The sequence below is a fragment of the Pezoporus wallicus genome, unplaced genomic scaffold (assembly GCF_028554395.1).
Source record: "Pezoporus wallicus isolate ANWC-B61680 ecotype Strahan unplaced genomic scaffold, APGP_CSIRO_Pwel_v1 contig_13942, whole genome shotgun sequence".
Classification (NCBI taxonomy): domain Eukaryota; kingdom Metazoa; phylum Chordata; class Aves; order Psittaciformes; family Psittacidae; genus Pezoporus; species Pezoporus wallicus.
In genome coordinates this window covers 140,092-154,515 of record NW_026640476.1, presented here as the reverse complement: position 1 = coordinate 154,515, position 14,424 = coordinate 140,092, and the positions used below count along the sequence as shown (strand labels likewise).

Genomic DNA, 14,424 nt, shown 5'->3' with positions numbered 1-14,424 from the left:
TTGATTAGGGTTTGGTTTTTTTTTTAAAGGAAGCACATATCCTTTAACAGGGAAAAGACGTGTCTTACAGCTGGCTTAAAGTACAGTCCTTGATAGATGATCCATATTTCTGGAGGCAATAAACCAGCACTTAATAAAAAAATGCTGGAATTCTTAGAAATACTTCAGTTTCAACCTCAGGACAAATCTAGGTTACTTTGACTATTTTAAATCTGAGCAATTTTGCAGAGCTTCCGTAGTACATAGATTAGAAAGTATCTGTTCTCAAAATGAATTTTCTATGGGTCTGTGCTGCTTTATAGTAAACTATTAAACCCAATTACTTTTTCATGTATGGAAATGTCATAAAAGTAAGCATATCTGTTAAAAGAGTGATTTTTGTCATTACATGAAGGGTTGTCCTGCTGTTTAGTTTTAGTTTAGGAAAGCAAGCTTATGTCAGATGATCATTTTCCATTGTGACATCATTTCTTCCTTCTTTTGAACAATGGCTCTTTGTGCTTGCCTTATAACTGAATATTTATGTTCTTTTCCATTACTGTCCAGGTGCTGGTACTTGGACATTCTGTTTCCTGATCTGACTTAAATACATCTTTTCAAATTGCACTTTTGTTTCATAAGAAGTGTTTTGTTCCATGTGGATTTGGATTAAAAAACATGCTATGATTTGTATTTAAATGGTTAGTGCAATAACTGGAACAGATTTAGGGTCAAAAGTAAAGAGCTCTTAGAAACCCAGAGTTAGTGACAGGGAGAAAGGATCTTGTGGTACCACCAGAATATAGCTTCAAAAACCAGGAGAAGAGAGTAGAGAAATTCGTTGAACTCGTGAGCGAGCAGGAGAGGAGCATGGTTAATTGTGATTCAGCTAACTGCAGCCATGAAGGATGGGAACAGAATACTGGGTTTGAATTTTGGCCAGACATGCATCATTAAAGCCTGTAAAGGGCAGCTGTGCAGAATAAACCGGTGGAAGATGAGTGGAAGGAGCACTGGAAGAAAGGGAGGAATAATGGAACCGACTGCAGTCAGCACTGAATGAGGCTGTGAGAAGAGAGGGGCCATTGCGGTGCAGTCCGCAGAGCTGCTGCTCGATGGGGCTCACCACAGCTTCCCCTGCTGTGAGGGGGAACGGAGCTGACTGAGGGGCGGGAGGCGCGAAATCCATGCGCGCGCCCCGCCCGCCGGAGCGCCATCTTGAGGCGGCAGTGCAGGGCGGGCGGCGTGGCTCTCGCGGGGCGTTTGTCCTTCAGGCGAATCCAGAGGCTGTTAGTGCCTACCCAACCGCTGCAGGGAGAGCTCACAAGTACAAGCATGTGGAAAGTATTTTGTTCCATGAAAGAACGACAGCCACTCTCTAGGTGTGCGCCCTGCGGCCGTCCGGCTACCAGCACCGGGAGCAGATTAGGGCAGCCCGGTCCCAGGGACAGGGAGCCCAGGCACAGACGGAACTGTCACGGGCAGGACTCATCCCACCTGCTGCTGCCACCTGGCAAGGAGCGCTACCATGCTGTGTGTTCTTCCTCCCTGCTCGGTGTTCATTCCTGTCCCCGTGCTCAGAAAAGCTGTTGGGACTTCTAATTTGTGAATGCAGGAATCCAGGTTCCAAAGGTTTGGGAGAAAGTGCAGACAGCCTCTACCTTCGGCAGATGTATGTGTCTTAATGCATATTTATGTCCTTTTATAACGGTTTTGATGAGATCAAGCTGTACAAGCTTATGTCTTAGCATAAAGCAATGCTGTTTGGCATAAAGCAATGCTGTTTGGCAAAAAGCAGCAGTGATGCAGCTGCAACTCAAATCTAGAGTGTCCTCAACAGTCTTCTATACCTCTGCATGCCGTGAACAGGCAACAAATAAAACCAGCAAACACGGAACTCAGTGTTTGTTATTTCCAGCCCAGCACCTACACTTTTTAATTTTTACACTGGGTAATTTTTTTAGTTCTAAGTTCCACTGATTTTCCCCTCTTCCTGTGCCTAAGTAATGGAGCATCAGGACCAGGCCCTCTGCAGGTGATTTTAAGAGCAGAGGTAACCTTCACCGGGTCAGGTCCCAGAGCCACTGTCAGCAGCCTTCAGCAGCCTTCCAAATGAAACACCTCTGTGGTGCAAGGGGCAGCTCAGCTTCCTAAACCATTCACTCTTCCCTATCTACACAATTAGCAGTTTTGCATGGTGTATTATCTGGAGTACCACATCCTGCTCTGGGGCCCCCAACATAAGAAGGGCATGGTCCTGTTGGAGCCAGTCCAGAGGAAGCCACAAAGATGCTCAGAGAGCCGGAGCACCTCTGCTCTGGAGACAGGCTGCGAGAGCTGGAGTTGTTCAGCCTGGAAAAGAGAAGGCTCTGGGAGATCTTATGGCAGCTTCCAGGCCTAAAACTCCTGTAACTAGTTTACAGGATCAGGAGTAATGGCTTCAAACTGGAAGAGGGTCGAATTACCTTAAACAGTAAGAAGAAATTCTTTATTATGAGGGTGCTGAGGCACTGGCACAGGTTGCCCAGAGAAGCTCTGACTGCCCCATCCTTGGCAATGTTCAAGGCCAGGTTAGATGGGGCTTGGAGCAACCTGGTCTAGTGGAAAGTGTCCCTGCCTGTGGCAGGGGGTTGGAACTGAATGATCTTTAAGGTCCCTTCCAACCCAAACCATTCTATCATGCTATTATAAAAATTACATTGGAGAGTTGTTTGAAATTGTGGGATAGGAGATCAGATCATGGGACAAACAGAAGAATTCAAGGAAGAGATCAGAAAAGACGCACCTGTGTCTGGAAAGGAAGAATTATAGAATCAGATGGGAAAGTCAGGAAAGGAAGACGTTTGTGCTGAAAGTAGCCATTTGTTTCGGAAAGAAAGCTGCAAGATCTTATTTGGAAGGCTATATAGAACAACTGTAACTTATTTGGAAGCTATAGCAACTTAAACAGTTAATTTAAAATAGGCTGTCTTGCATTACGTAGTGCATATGAGAAATCTGAAGAGCAAACTCCTAGAAAAACCACCAGCTGCTAGTTACATTTGCAGACTTCAAACTGGCATAAATATGAGAACAGCCTGCAAAAGCTTAGTTTTTAAATTAGAGATGAAAGGAACCTATTAGCTTGCCCAGTGTATTCCCTTGCTGATTTTTCTTTTCCCTAGCATAACTTCTCCTGTGCTTTATCCTATCTGCTGTCAAATGTCTCTGGGGGAAAGACTATTTTCTTAAATCTTTTCTCTCATGAGAACTGGCTAATGCATTCATTTTTCAGCATTAAAATTGAACAATGTTTAAATGTTTTTATTAGCATAATTCTGACTTTTCTTTCTAGCTTGCAATCACAGAAGGAAAGTGCTGTACCAGACTCTGTAATGGAATATATTATATTTAAAAGTATGATAGATCAGGGAAAGTGATGGAAGAAGGTTTTCTAATGACTTTGCCAGCTTCTGATAACCAGTATTTTGCATGCTTATTACCAAGCACATCATATTTAAACTGAAAAATGGGAAATTAATTCTGAATATAAATAGTTTATAAACACATCTGCAGGTTAACAATGCACATTGTGCAGATATTTCCTGTGTTTATCCTGATTCATGCAGCATAGGAGGAATGTGTCAAAGGCAGGTCAATTTATGTCATTTTTTCCTTTCTATTAGTGTTGCCTGCTGTGCAACTAATGATTTAATTCACAGCAAAGGGAACTGTTTCCTGGCAAAAGAAATGAAGTAAAAAGATACTCAGCTTGACCAAATTCCTCCTTGATAAGTTCACTGGATCTAACAAGGATAAGGCAAGATAAATTTGATTCCTTTAGTGATGGCTGTTTTGACAAGACTGTTCTGATTGTGTTTTCCCATTGCAAAGGAAAAGCAATTTACTTAGATTAAATTACAACTGCAAAATTAAATTAAATTTTGTTGTCAAAGTATAGAATTTATTCTCTGAAACAATTCACTAAGTGATGGCGCGCAGTTTCATACTGTGATTGCAGATAGCTGTACGGTGATTGTAAGACTGCTATTAGTTTTCAGATTCTGTTCAAGTCAAAATTTGTCAATTTAATATCTAAAATGACCTGTAGAAAGCTCTCTAGTGAAGGTGTTGTTCTCTTAAAGCTCAGGTGTTTGGCTTCTCAGAACAGTTTCTGATATTAGCATGACAAGTGTGAAAATGCCTTAAGGAGATGTGTCTCATCCCATAGCTACATGACTACCCTGTGTTCTTCACTGTGTAGTCAGCACCTCACATAATGTTCCTCTTCTACTTCACCTGTAGCTGGAGTAATTGATTGACCCCCTAATTGATTGACAAATTATGCTATTTGATAATATCCCAAACTGAAAGAATTATGCTGCCGCAGAAAATATATGGACTCAGTCAGGGATCAGTGTGATCAGACCAAAGCCGATTATTACAAAGCAGCTATCCTTTTTATACTGTTGTCTGCATCTGCTTACGATAGCTTGCTGTATTATAATCAGATACATATTCTTGTAGCACACAGCAACTACGGCTACATATACAATAGTTTGCTGTATTATAAATGGATACATACACAATAGCTTAGTATATTATGCTTTGATACATATTCTTGCAGCATACAGCAACAATTGTACAGTATACAATTGATCAAATAAGTGTATGGGAACTTAACCTTTAAAACTTGCTGTCCTGGGTTTAGCAGTAGCAGTCAATTTTTCTCCTTCTTGGTAGCTGGTACAACGCTGTGTTTTGACTTCAGCCTGGGAACAGTGCTGATAATACCGATGTTTTCAGTTGTTGCTAAGTAATGTTTACCCTAACCAAGGACTTTGTGAGGCTTGTGCTCTGCCAGGGAGGAGGAGAAGCCGGGAGGAAGCAGAGACAGGACACCTGACCCAAGCTAGCCAAAGAAGTATTCCATACCACAGCACGTCATGCCCGGGGAAGGGGTGTGTGTGTGTAACTGGGAGCTACCCAGAAGGACACGGGCTTCTGGGTCAGACTTGTTTCTCAGCGGGTGGTATTGTATTCTCTTCCCTTGTTATTTTCTCTTATCGTGGTGGTGGTGGTAGCGGTAGCGGTGGTGATTTGTGTTGTACATTGTTTTCTGGACTGTTCTTGTCTCAACCCGTAGGAGTTGCAGTCTTTCGATTCTCATCCCCATACCTCCAGGAGCGGGGAAGGGGAGAGCCCCCGGGGAGGGGGGGGGGGGTTGGCCCTCGGTTGCTTCCAGTCTGGCACCACTCACTGGGAGTGAGTGAACAAGCTGTCTGGCTAGGGTTTAAACCACAACACTTGCCAACAGTTCACTATTTTGTATCTTAGCACGTTCCAGTTTCTTCTTATCTGGCTTGCACCATTACTTTTGCTTCTTTACCCACGTCCTCCTTCATCCTCGATTCATGTCGAGCTCCACATATAGGCATTTGCTGACTTGGGAACGTGGCCATTCTTTGCTAAAAATCCATCCACATTATGCTATGTACAGCACTTTTTTTCTGTCTCTCTGTTCACATCCCCCAGTCCTTTTTGCATCATATTCTTGTAGCACAGGGAGAAACACGATGAGGATAATGCATAGAATAAAGTCATTCGTTATGCATTACATTTCCAATTACATGTTTAGTATATTTTTCTTAGCAGGTGGTAATAGTACCTTCATTTCTTACATTTTAATCAAGACTCCAGCCTCTTTCATGACATTTAGCAGTTTCACAAATGTGTTTGAACAGTGTGAATTGTTTTCCTAAAAAGTAGTAATTGCAGTTGAATCCCCTATTTGACACGGTAAGTATTACCTTCTGCAAGGGAGCTAGAGCTTTCTCTTAGCTACTTTGATAAAGCACTGAGCCTCTCTGTTCTGTGGGGGCTTAATGGCTTCCAGTGTTGACTTTCTGGCTGTGCACATCCATAACATATCTCATGTAAGAGGGATTCAGAAGGTACTAGTCAAGGTCTTCTGTTACTCCAACCAGAAATCTACATTATCTTCTCCACATCATGGTTACTCTGGTTTGTGATAAGCAGAATAAGCACCGGTATTTATTTGTACATTCAGTCTGTAAAGATGGAATGTGAAGAGGAAATTGAGAAAAGGAAGATCCTAATTAATTCTGTATTGATCAAAATTAATGATTTGAATTTCGAACTCAAAATGTGTTTTACGGTGTGCAGTGCTGTCCAGCCTAACAGGTACTGGCTGCAGGAGTCACTAAGGATAGCACATTGCATAGCATTTTGCAAAATCAATCCACCACAATCTCCATAGTAGTAAAGAAGTCTTAGAACTGGAAGCAAAGGACACAGATGTTTAGCTCCAAAGCTCCAGGTTTGGAACTTTTTACCTGATTTCTCTGTAGTGTCTGTGGTACCCATGGTTGTGGATATACATATGCCTTGTTTCGGCCTTCCTTTCTGGGTTACCCAACAGATGATTTTATCTGAGCAGCCATATAACACTCTCTGTGTGTCTTATTTACAACACATTCAAGCTGGTTCCATGCAGGAGAATACAATATTCCATCAATGTTCTTTCTGTGCCTTGGAAGCAATGAAGTAGTTGAAGTATAATAATAGAACTTTGACCAAAATGGCAAGTAATTTACAATATGTTTTCGTATATGAGTTCTGTGAATTTCCTTGCAATGAGATTGCCACTTGGAAAGCACACCAGAGATATTTGTTATAGCTATACCGCAGCAAATGTCAGGATAGTGTATGTAGAACTTTCTCAGTCATTTTTGACTTGAATTGAAAGTGTTCCACAAAATTTCTAAAGGTTTGGCTGAACCACTGACTGTTGGCAGTAGCAATATGAAAGTAGACAGAGTAATGTACTGCATACTTGATTTAATAAAAGCAGTCAGTTTAGCTTCTGTTCCTCTCCAGTAGTAAAAACATGTGTCCAGTCCAAGGATAATAAATAATTTGAAACTATCTTTTATCTTTAGAGAATAAGGACCAAATTTATTGCCTGTGATTTCCTCACCGAGTGGTTATACAAGTAAGTTAATCATAGCTTTTATTATTAATTATGCTTGATGAATCAAAGGCATTAATTTGCCAATCGAATAGTTGAAATCTAAATTAATATGAGTTGTTTTCTTCTCTTTCTTCTTTTTTTTTTTTTTTTTATCTTTATCAGCAACAACCCAAAGAGGAAAGATGAGTCATTCACAGATTTTTTTTCCATTCCTTTTGTTAAGGACTGGCTAAAGGACCAGTAAGTTATCACAGTACTCAGAGCAACCTTTTCTCCTTTTATTCTTTTTCCCCGGTAGTCCAAAAAAGTAATAGAGCTTTGATGTGTTACAGTTGTGCCCTCTAAATGCCCCTTTACTGTGTGAAACAAAGAAATATGGGATACTTTCTAACTTGGTAGTGCATTAGTTACAAAGTGTTTTGTATCAGAACTGTTCACAGATAAATTAGCTTAAAATTCCTAAATACTTTAACTGTAGATTGGATAGTGTTTGAGTAGTCGGTAGTATTATGAATATCTTTGTACTAAGGAACAAAGCTGTGTTTTCAATGCTGCTTCCTACTATGGAAGTCTTTGAGGATATGCAGTCTAGAAATTCTTCCTCTAACTGTAAGCAGCTGTTTTAAAAATACCTGCAGCAATCCTTGGTGTCAGGGTACATTTCTGCAGACATTTATGACTCTGCATCTGAGAAATGAACTTGTTTTGACAGCCTCAATCAATATTCTTCATTATTCCTGTGGAATCAAACTACACAGTAGTTTTGAAAGAAATGTTGCTGTCTTTGAGACTGTGTTTTGTTTTAAAATGGAATTGTTGTATGAGAAGTAAAGTAATAGTCCGAGTGGGAGGATAACAAAATTACAGAGGCCAGATTTAAAGAAAATTTTGTGGTTTGGAAACTGATTATGAACTGTGGTGAGGTTGTCATACTCATTTCTTAAGCATACTGAAGAACCATCAGTAAGGCAGTTTTGATACCACTGAATTGAATGAACATTCAACATGAAGATAAATCAAAGATAGCAGTTTTATAAGCATTTCTTTTGGAAATAAAGCTGACCAAAATCTCTCCTTGTTCTCTGCTGCTCTTCATCCCAACCTGCTTGTAGGCAACCTAATCTGTGTGGTTGGATGCTTGGTTATTCTTATCAGGGACGTACTCTGAGTTAGAAATCTCTCTGCCAAAACATGTGAGGAGGTTTTGTATAGCTATTTAAAATATAGATAATTTCTCCACTTTGGTTCACCTGGGAGCATGACAAACCTTTGTATTGGCACAATGAAGGATTAAAATGAAGGGCTCAGGGCAAGGTGAAGAGAACAAATGAGCTGCTAAGATATAGAGGTGGTGGAAGGAATTGCTTAAGTCAGCTTTGCCAGCAAGAGAAATACACTGTGGAATCACAGCCTGAATGACTCATAGCTTCTGTTAGTACTTGTGCTCCTAAATAACGTAATGACAACTCCACAAGGACACTGAAGTGTCAAAGTCCTGCTTAAATTGATACACACTTGATCTCAAATCCTCTAAACAAATAGACCTTTAAAAATAACAATTATAATTATTAAATCCTTTTTGTGGAAATACCTTAAAATTACAGATTTCTTAATAAATACTGCTTATAAAGTAAGCAATTAGAGCATATGAAAGCTTGCAATACTAAATAACAATAAAAATGGAGAATTTATCATTATGTCCTCCTGGATAGGTCATAAATAGTTTATTATTGTATACTCCCAAGTATCACATTTAAAATGCAATTTATTTTACACTTTTTTATTGTAATTTCCATTTTTATTTGTAAAAGAGTTTGCTTTTTTTAAACAGGATTTATGAATATGTAAGAGACGATATGCTAAAGTGTGCTGGTCAAGTTTTGATGGGAAACAGCCTTATTCCAACTGTTTAGATGGTATAATTAAGAAAAAGAAGTAAAAAGCATTGCTGCAATTTTAAGGGGTAAACTCTTGTGTTGCTTTTTCAGTTGTCTAAATTTGGAAAGCATTTTGTGAAGTCTGTTAAATAGGAATACATTTCTAGGTTGTGTTAAAATAGGGTGTATCAGAGCAAAGTGGTCTTCATGCTTGAAAAAAAAAAAAGAAAACAAAACCATAAAAACTCCAGAGAAATAATTTTTTGTTTTATCAGAGATCCAGCTTTTTTTATTTCTTAATATATTCCATACTTGAGTATGACTTTTTTTTGGCTCTCCTCCAGTGCCTCCAGTTTTTTCTTTGAAGCTCAATTCTTCTTTTTTAAAGAATAATCAAAGCCACAGTCTTGTGACCCCCCACCCTCTGTATTCTGTGTTTCTAAATGAGATCTTGCAGCCTACTTTTCCTTTATAAGGAGACCCAAATGCTGTATTGTTTTCCAGAATTTGAAATGCAGACATGGCACCTTCAGAAGCTGGGTACTGTAGGTGAAGGAGCTTGTCAAATTTGGATTTCCTTCCAGCTTTAGTATTTATAGTAATTGCTGTGCCGTCAGTAAATAAAAGCCTCAGTATAGTTAACCTTGTTTCCACTGGGATCTGTGAGCTACCAGCAGTACTGACAAAATTTTATATCCCTTGGGAATTCTTGATTCCTGAAGCAAATTTCAAAAGCACTGGAAGGAGCAGCCTCAACACTGACTGGTAATCCACATTTCACATCCAGGAGAACACAAAACATTCCTGTTGTCTAAAAGGGCAGCTGGACCTTTCAGAGGACAAGAAACCGGAGTTTAACAAGAAACTAACAAAAGTTTTTTTGGGAACTGGCTGAGGTACATACTGGTGTCCCTGTTCCTACATTGAAGCCTGCTGATACAGCCAAGCAAAGTAAATGAAATTAGAGCCTTGAATGTTTTGTACTCCTATAAATATGCTAATGAGCAACACAGTTGCCTTTTGTCAGCATTTTCCAGTGGTGTTTCTGGTTGAATAGTGGTGAAGCTCAGCACAAGTAACCAAGCTCTATCTACTGAACCAGGGGCAGGGAAAGAGTGATCTGTGTTTATGTCCTGATTCCCCAAATTTTACTTTTCTGGCATAGTTAGACTGAGTCTTCATTCTGAGTATCACAGGAGTATCACTATCCAACTATCTTTAGCGTATTAATGAAAGAAATATGAAGAAGCCAATAAAAAATAGTTCCACTGTTCTGAAAGAGAGTGATAGCATATGTCTACTGTCATGTGAATTTACTAATATGACAGAATTATTCAAGCTCACCTTCAAACCTTTACATTCAGTGAAAGAGAATGGTGTACGGATCTAGGTTAGGAATAAGCATAAGTATATTCCTAGCTGTTGAAGATCAGTCTTTGAATGCATATTTAACAGGGTTACAGGAACTGAAGGTGTGCTTTATAAATAAACATTCATACACCAAAATTGTTTAGCTGTATTTTCTCATTTTCTGTGTAGAGGTATTCACTTGATACTCAGTTCTGAAGGACGCATTTCCTGGTTTACTCTGTGTCTGCTAAAACAAATGTGCAGATACAGAGAAAATAAAATTATCATGGTTTTAATGAAGTGGACAGCTAAAATAAATACATATATATGTATATATAAAGTTGTTAATCAGTCTCACATAGTGGCTTTTTTGCCAAATATCTGTATATTCCCATATATACATTGATCCCCCTCCCATTTTAATTAGGGAAGTCTGCTGGTCTCAGCTGCCTTTACAGTTGACTTCATTGTCAGTTCTCAGATGGCCAATAGGGGTAATTTTGCATGGATGACTGCTTGCTTTCTTTCCATAATGTGCTCAGTTTTTACAGGCTTTGCTTTCTGCACACTGCTATATTTCACTAGTTTATCTCTAAACCAACCATGTTTAGAGTATATTTGATTCACATTATATTTTTTCTTTCATTTTCTTCAATAATTTGAGCTTTAATTTCCTTTTTTCTTTTTTTCTTTGGGGGCATGGTATGCAGCACATTAGTTGTAATAACAGAAAAATCCAACAAATGTGTCTGTATGGATGTTAGTCTGTGTGAATCTAAGAAGTATTGCTGTTACAGCTATATGGCAGGATTTGAGTTAATGAAGGAGAAATTTTTGACTTAAAACCCTACCCTACAACTGTGTGTTGGAAAACTGCATGAAGTTGCTGTATAAAATATTTATATTGTGTAATGGTTTTATGTGGTTGAGTTTCTGTGGCTCAAATCCTGATGCAGTGATGAAACTTGCCTTAATTTATGTAAAGATTGTCAAAATGGCAATGAGAAAATTGAAAATGTATTAGTGGTTTGTGCCATCTTCTTAATGTTGCTGTTAGAGCATTAAGTGGAGGTTATTCCTCCTGCTGTTAGCTTTTCATGTTTACAGGATACAAGGTGTGATCTAAAGTACACAAACATAGATGGAAATTTGCCCGTTAACATGAGTGGACTTTGGAATAATTCCATGTTTGATTTCCTTTGGTCTAGGACCACAAACACTCTTACAGACTATATAAATACTGGTACTCCAAAAGAGAAAATTAAAGCAACACACTGTGACTTGCAAAATATGTAGCAAGTATGCAAGGAGGGATGAGTTTTATCATTAAAATGGATAAGTTCTCCTGAAGTAAAAAGCATATTGAGAGGCAAGAAAGCTACTATAATTTTCAGACAGAAATGAAGACAAAAGATTCTTGCTCTGCCACTGTTTTGGCATGTTCTCACTACTAACACTTCTTGCTGTGCTTCCTCTAATTCCTCTCCCATTCTTGTTATCATTCACCTGTTCTGCCTCATTCCCCTGTTATATTACTCTGCCTCCCCAGTTAGCATCTTTCTCATGTTAATTCTGCACTCTTTACCATGTCTTCATTATGAAAAGGTAAATAAGTGTTTTAGAAGTTTGTATGTGTTAACAGTTGTATGCATATTATCACTATGACCACTTTGATAATACTTCTGAGTGTAATTTATGGTTTTATTATACTGTAATATTTTGAATCTTCAGGGGAAGGGGGAAGGTTTGTGGTTTTTGTTTGGTATTGTGGGGTTTTTTTTTAGAATTGTGGCTGAGACAGAAATGAAACAGGAAATTTGTTTGTTCAGAACATACAGCCTTTGTATTTGAGGATATTCAAAGTAGAGAAGTGTTTTCAAAAGACCAGCAAAGCAGTGAAGGATGCAGAGAATGGAGGGGGCAAAAGGGGTCAAAGTGCATTTTCTTTATTCTTCATTTAGCTATTGACAGTATCAAGGAGCTTTTATTTGGAGGTGATAGAGAAGAGTTCAGGCAGGTAGCAGGAGTCACACTTCAAAATGTCTGCTCCTTTGCACTTCCTTTCTAGAAGGTTAAATTGAGTTATTTTTACAATGCTTCAAAAATGTACCCTTCATATAATGCACAAAATTGTTTTCTTATATATTGTAAAATATGTTTTTCTCCAAATACTTTTCTGTTATTCTAGTGCATTTAGAATACTGCAGAAGAAAAACAGTAATTTCTTTCTGACTGTTGAATAGTTGTATTAATTCTTAAAATGTTGCAAAGAAAGGTCTCAGTTTGAACCCAGTTTTATCTGAGGAAATGTTCTGGGTGTATTTGTTAAGTGTCTGGGGGAATATTTCCTGTAAAGCTGTGAGGCTCCTACAGTGATAGTGTTATATGTGATTAACATGTCTAATTGGTTTCAAACAGGTCAGATAAATCAGTATTTCAGTGTCTGATTGTTTATGAACAATGTTATTCCTGCTTTTTGGGTGAATGATCTTAACAGCATCTGTAGGCAGAGATTTTGAAACATGTATTTTCAGTCAAAACTTTTTCATTGTTGTGCATATTTACAACTCTGGATTAGGCATTGTAAGAAGAAGTCTTAATGAAGTCAGGTGCTGCTATAGTATTTCTAGATTCTCTGGCAGAAAATATGAAAGAAAACAACTTTGAAAAATTTCCAGAACTTTTTTGGTTGTTCAGACCAGCATGTGAATTATTGGTGTACTTTCAAGCCATAGACTTTATCAGAGGAGTTACACAGACCACCATGTCATTTACTTGCGTCTCCTATATTTATCCCTGTTCTTTGGTCAGTTCTTGTGTCTTTTAGATTATGACTTTTCCAGTGACTCTGTCATTGCCTGTGTTCACACATGATATAAATATTCAAGAACAATAACCATCACAGTCAAATTAAAGGTGAAGTGGTTGTTGCTGTTTAATATGGCAGTAGTTGTCGTATTGAAACAGAGCGGCCTCCAGAAGGCCTGATCCTTGTGATTCAGTTTGCTTCACTATTTCTAGAGACAAGTTTTCTGAAAACAGAGAGAAACCCTGACCATTCATGGGCTGTGCCTGGGTATCCCACTGTCACCCACACTCGATCCACCCCAGGCACTGATGCTTTCTGTAGCTGGCACAGTGGTCCTGCCCCAGCTTGCTGTGAGGCTGGTGGTTAAATTTGGTGGTTGTCTGTTACTGTGAGGGAATAGATTTGAATAAAATGAGCAATTATGAAATCCTGAATTATAAATAATGAAAATTTTGCTCAATTAATTTTTTTCTTGTATTTCCTTTTCAAGATAAAAATCAGGCCTATCTGTCAGACACATTGGGAATTTAATGACAATTGGGTGTTCTGGACATTACTGTGTAAAATTAGTGACTGTATACAGTGCCTGTCAGCATGGCTATGAACCCCAAGAGGTTAACTTCTCTATTTTGGTGACAAGATAATGGAGGGTCTTTCCCCCCCTCCCTTTTTGAGGATTCACTGAGAAATCCAGCTGCTGCCCATGAGGAAATCAGATATACATCTTCAATAAGAAACCTTTTCAATACCTCATACATTTATTTAATCCAAGTCTTTTGTCTAACTTTTGAGTGCCACATTCCACCTGCATAATGTAACATAATTAGTAAGTATCTTACACAGTCAGGATCTGTGCAAGTTTGTTCAGAAAGCAAGAAACAACTTTCCTCTGTTTGGTGTCTGCTTTATTCAGAGTTGGTAAAATACAGTAGTTAGGAAAAATCATTTTACTGATGCTCTTTTACATCATTTAACTTACATTAAACAGTATAGGTGATACATATATCTCAAAATAGTTATCAACATGTTTAATGCATGGGCTTTTAAGATGATGCATAATCAAAGACTAAACAGGCAGAATATAGTTAGTGTCAGTTTTAATCTTCTTGGAGGCATGCAGCTGTCTTCTGCCACAAATGATATATTCCCTCTTTTCCTAGTTCACCGCTGAGGGGTGATTGCCTGTGCTCAGATTCTATTTTTATTTGACCCGAAGCCAATTGCGTATATTCTCTCAGACAAAACTGGACCTGGCATGACTTCTCTTCTTTAAAGTTGCCCTGTGGAAATGATTGATATTTATTGGTGACTGTCATACTGAAAACTAAGTCCTGTTCTTGCCTGATTTTTATATTAGTTTCTCAAATTTAGTGTTGGATTATAAACTAGACATTTTTCTAATTTGAAAATGAAAGCAAATGAATGCTAGAGTCAGC

General features: G+C 38.5%; 1 protein-coding gene across 2 annotated transcripts in view; it reads left to right on the top strand.

The window, feature by feature from the left end:
- IQCK (IQ motif containing K) overlaps positions 1–14,424 on the top strand; it is a 49,262-nt gene that overhangs the window by 6,597 nt on the left and 28,241 nt on the right. For both annotated transcript variants that reach the window (XM_057418972.1, XM_057418971.1), the window contains exons 5-6: positions 6,921–6,973; positions 7,115–7,192. In XM_057418972.1, the coding sequence (XP_057274955.1) occupies positions 6,921–6,973; positions 7,115–7,192 (131 nt within the window). The remainder of the gene's footprint in view (positions 1–6,920; positions 6,974–7,114; positions 7,193–14,424) is intronic.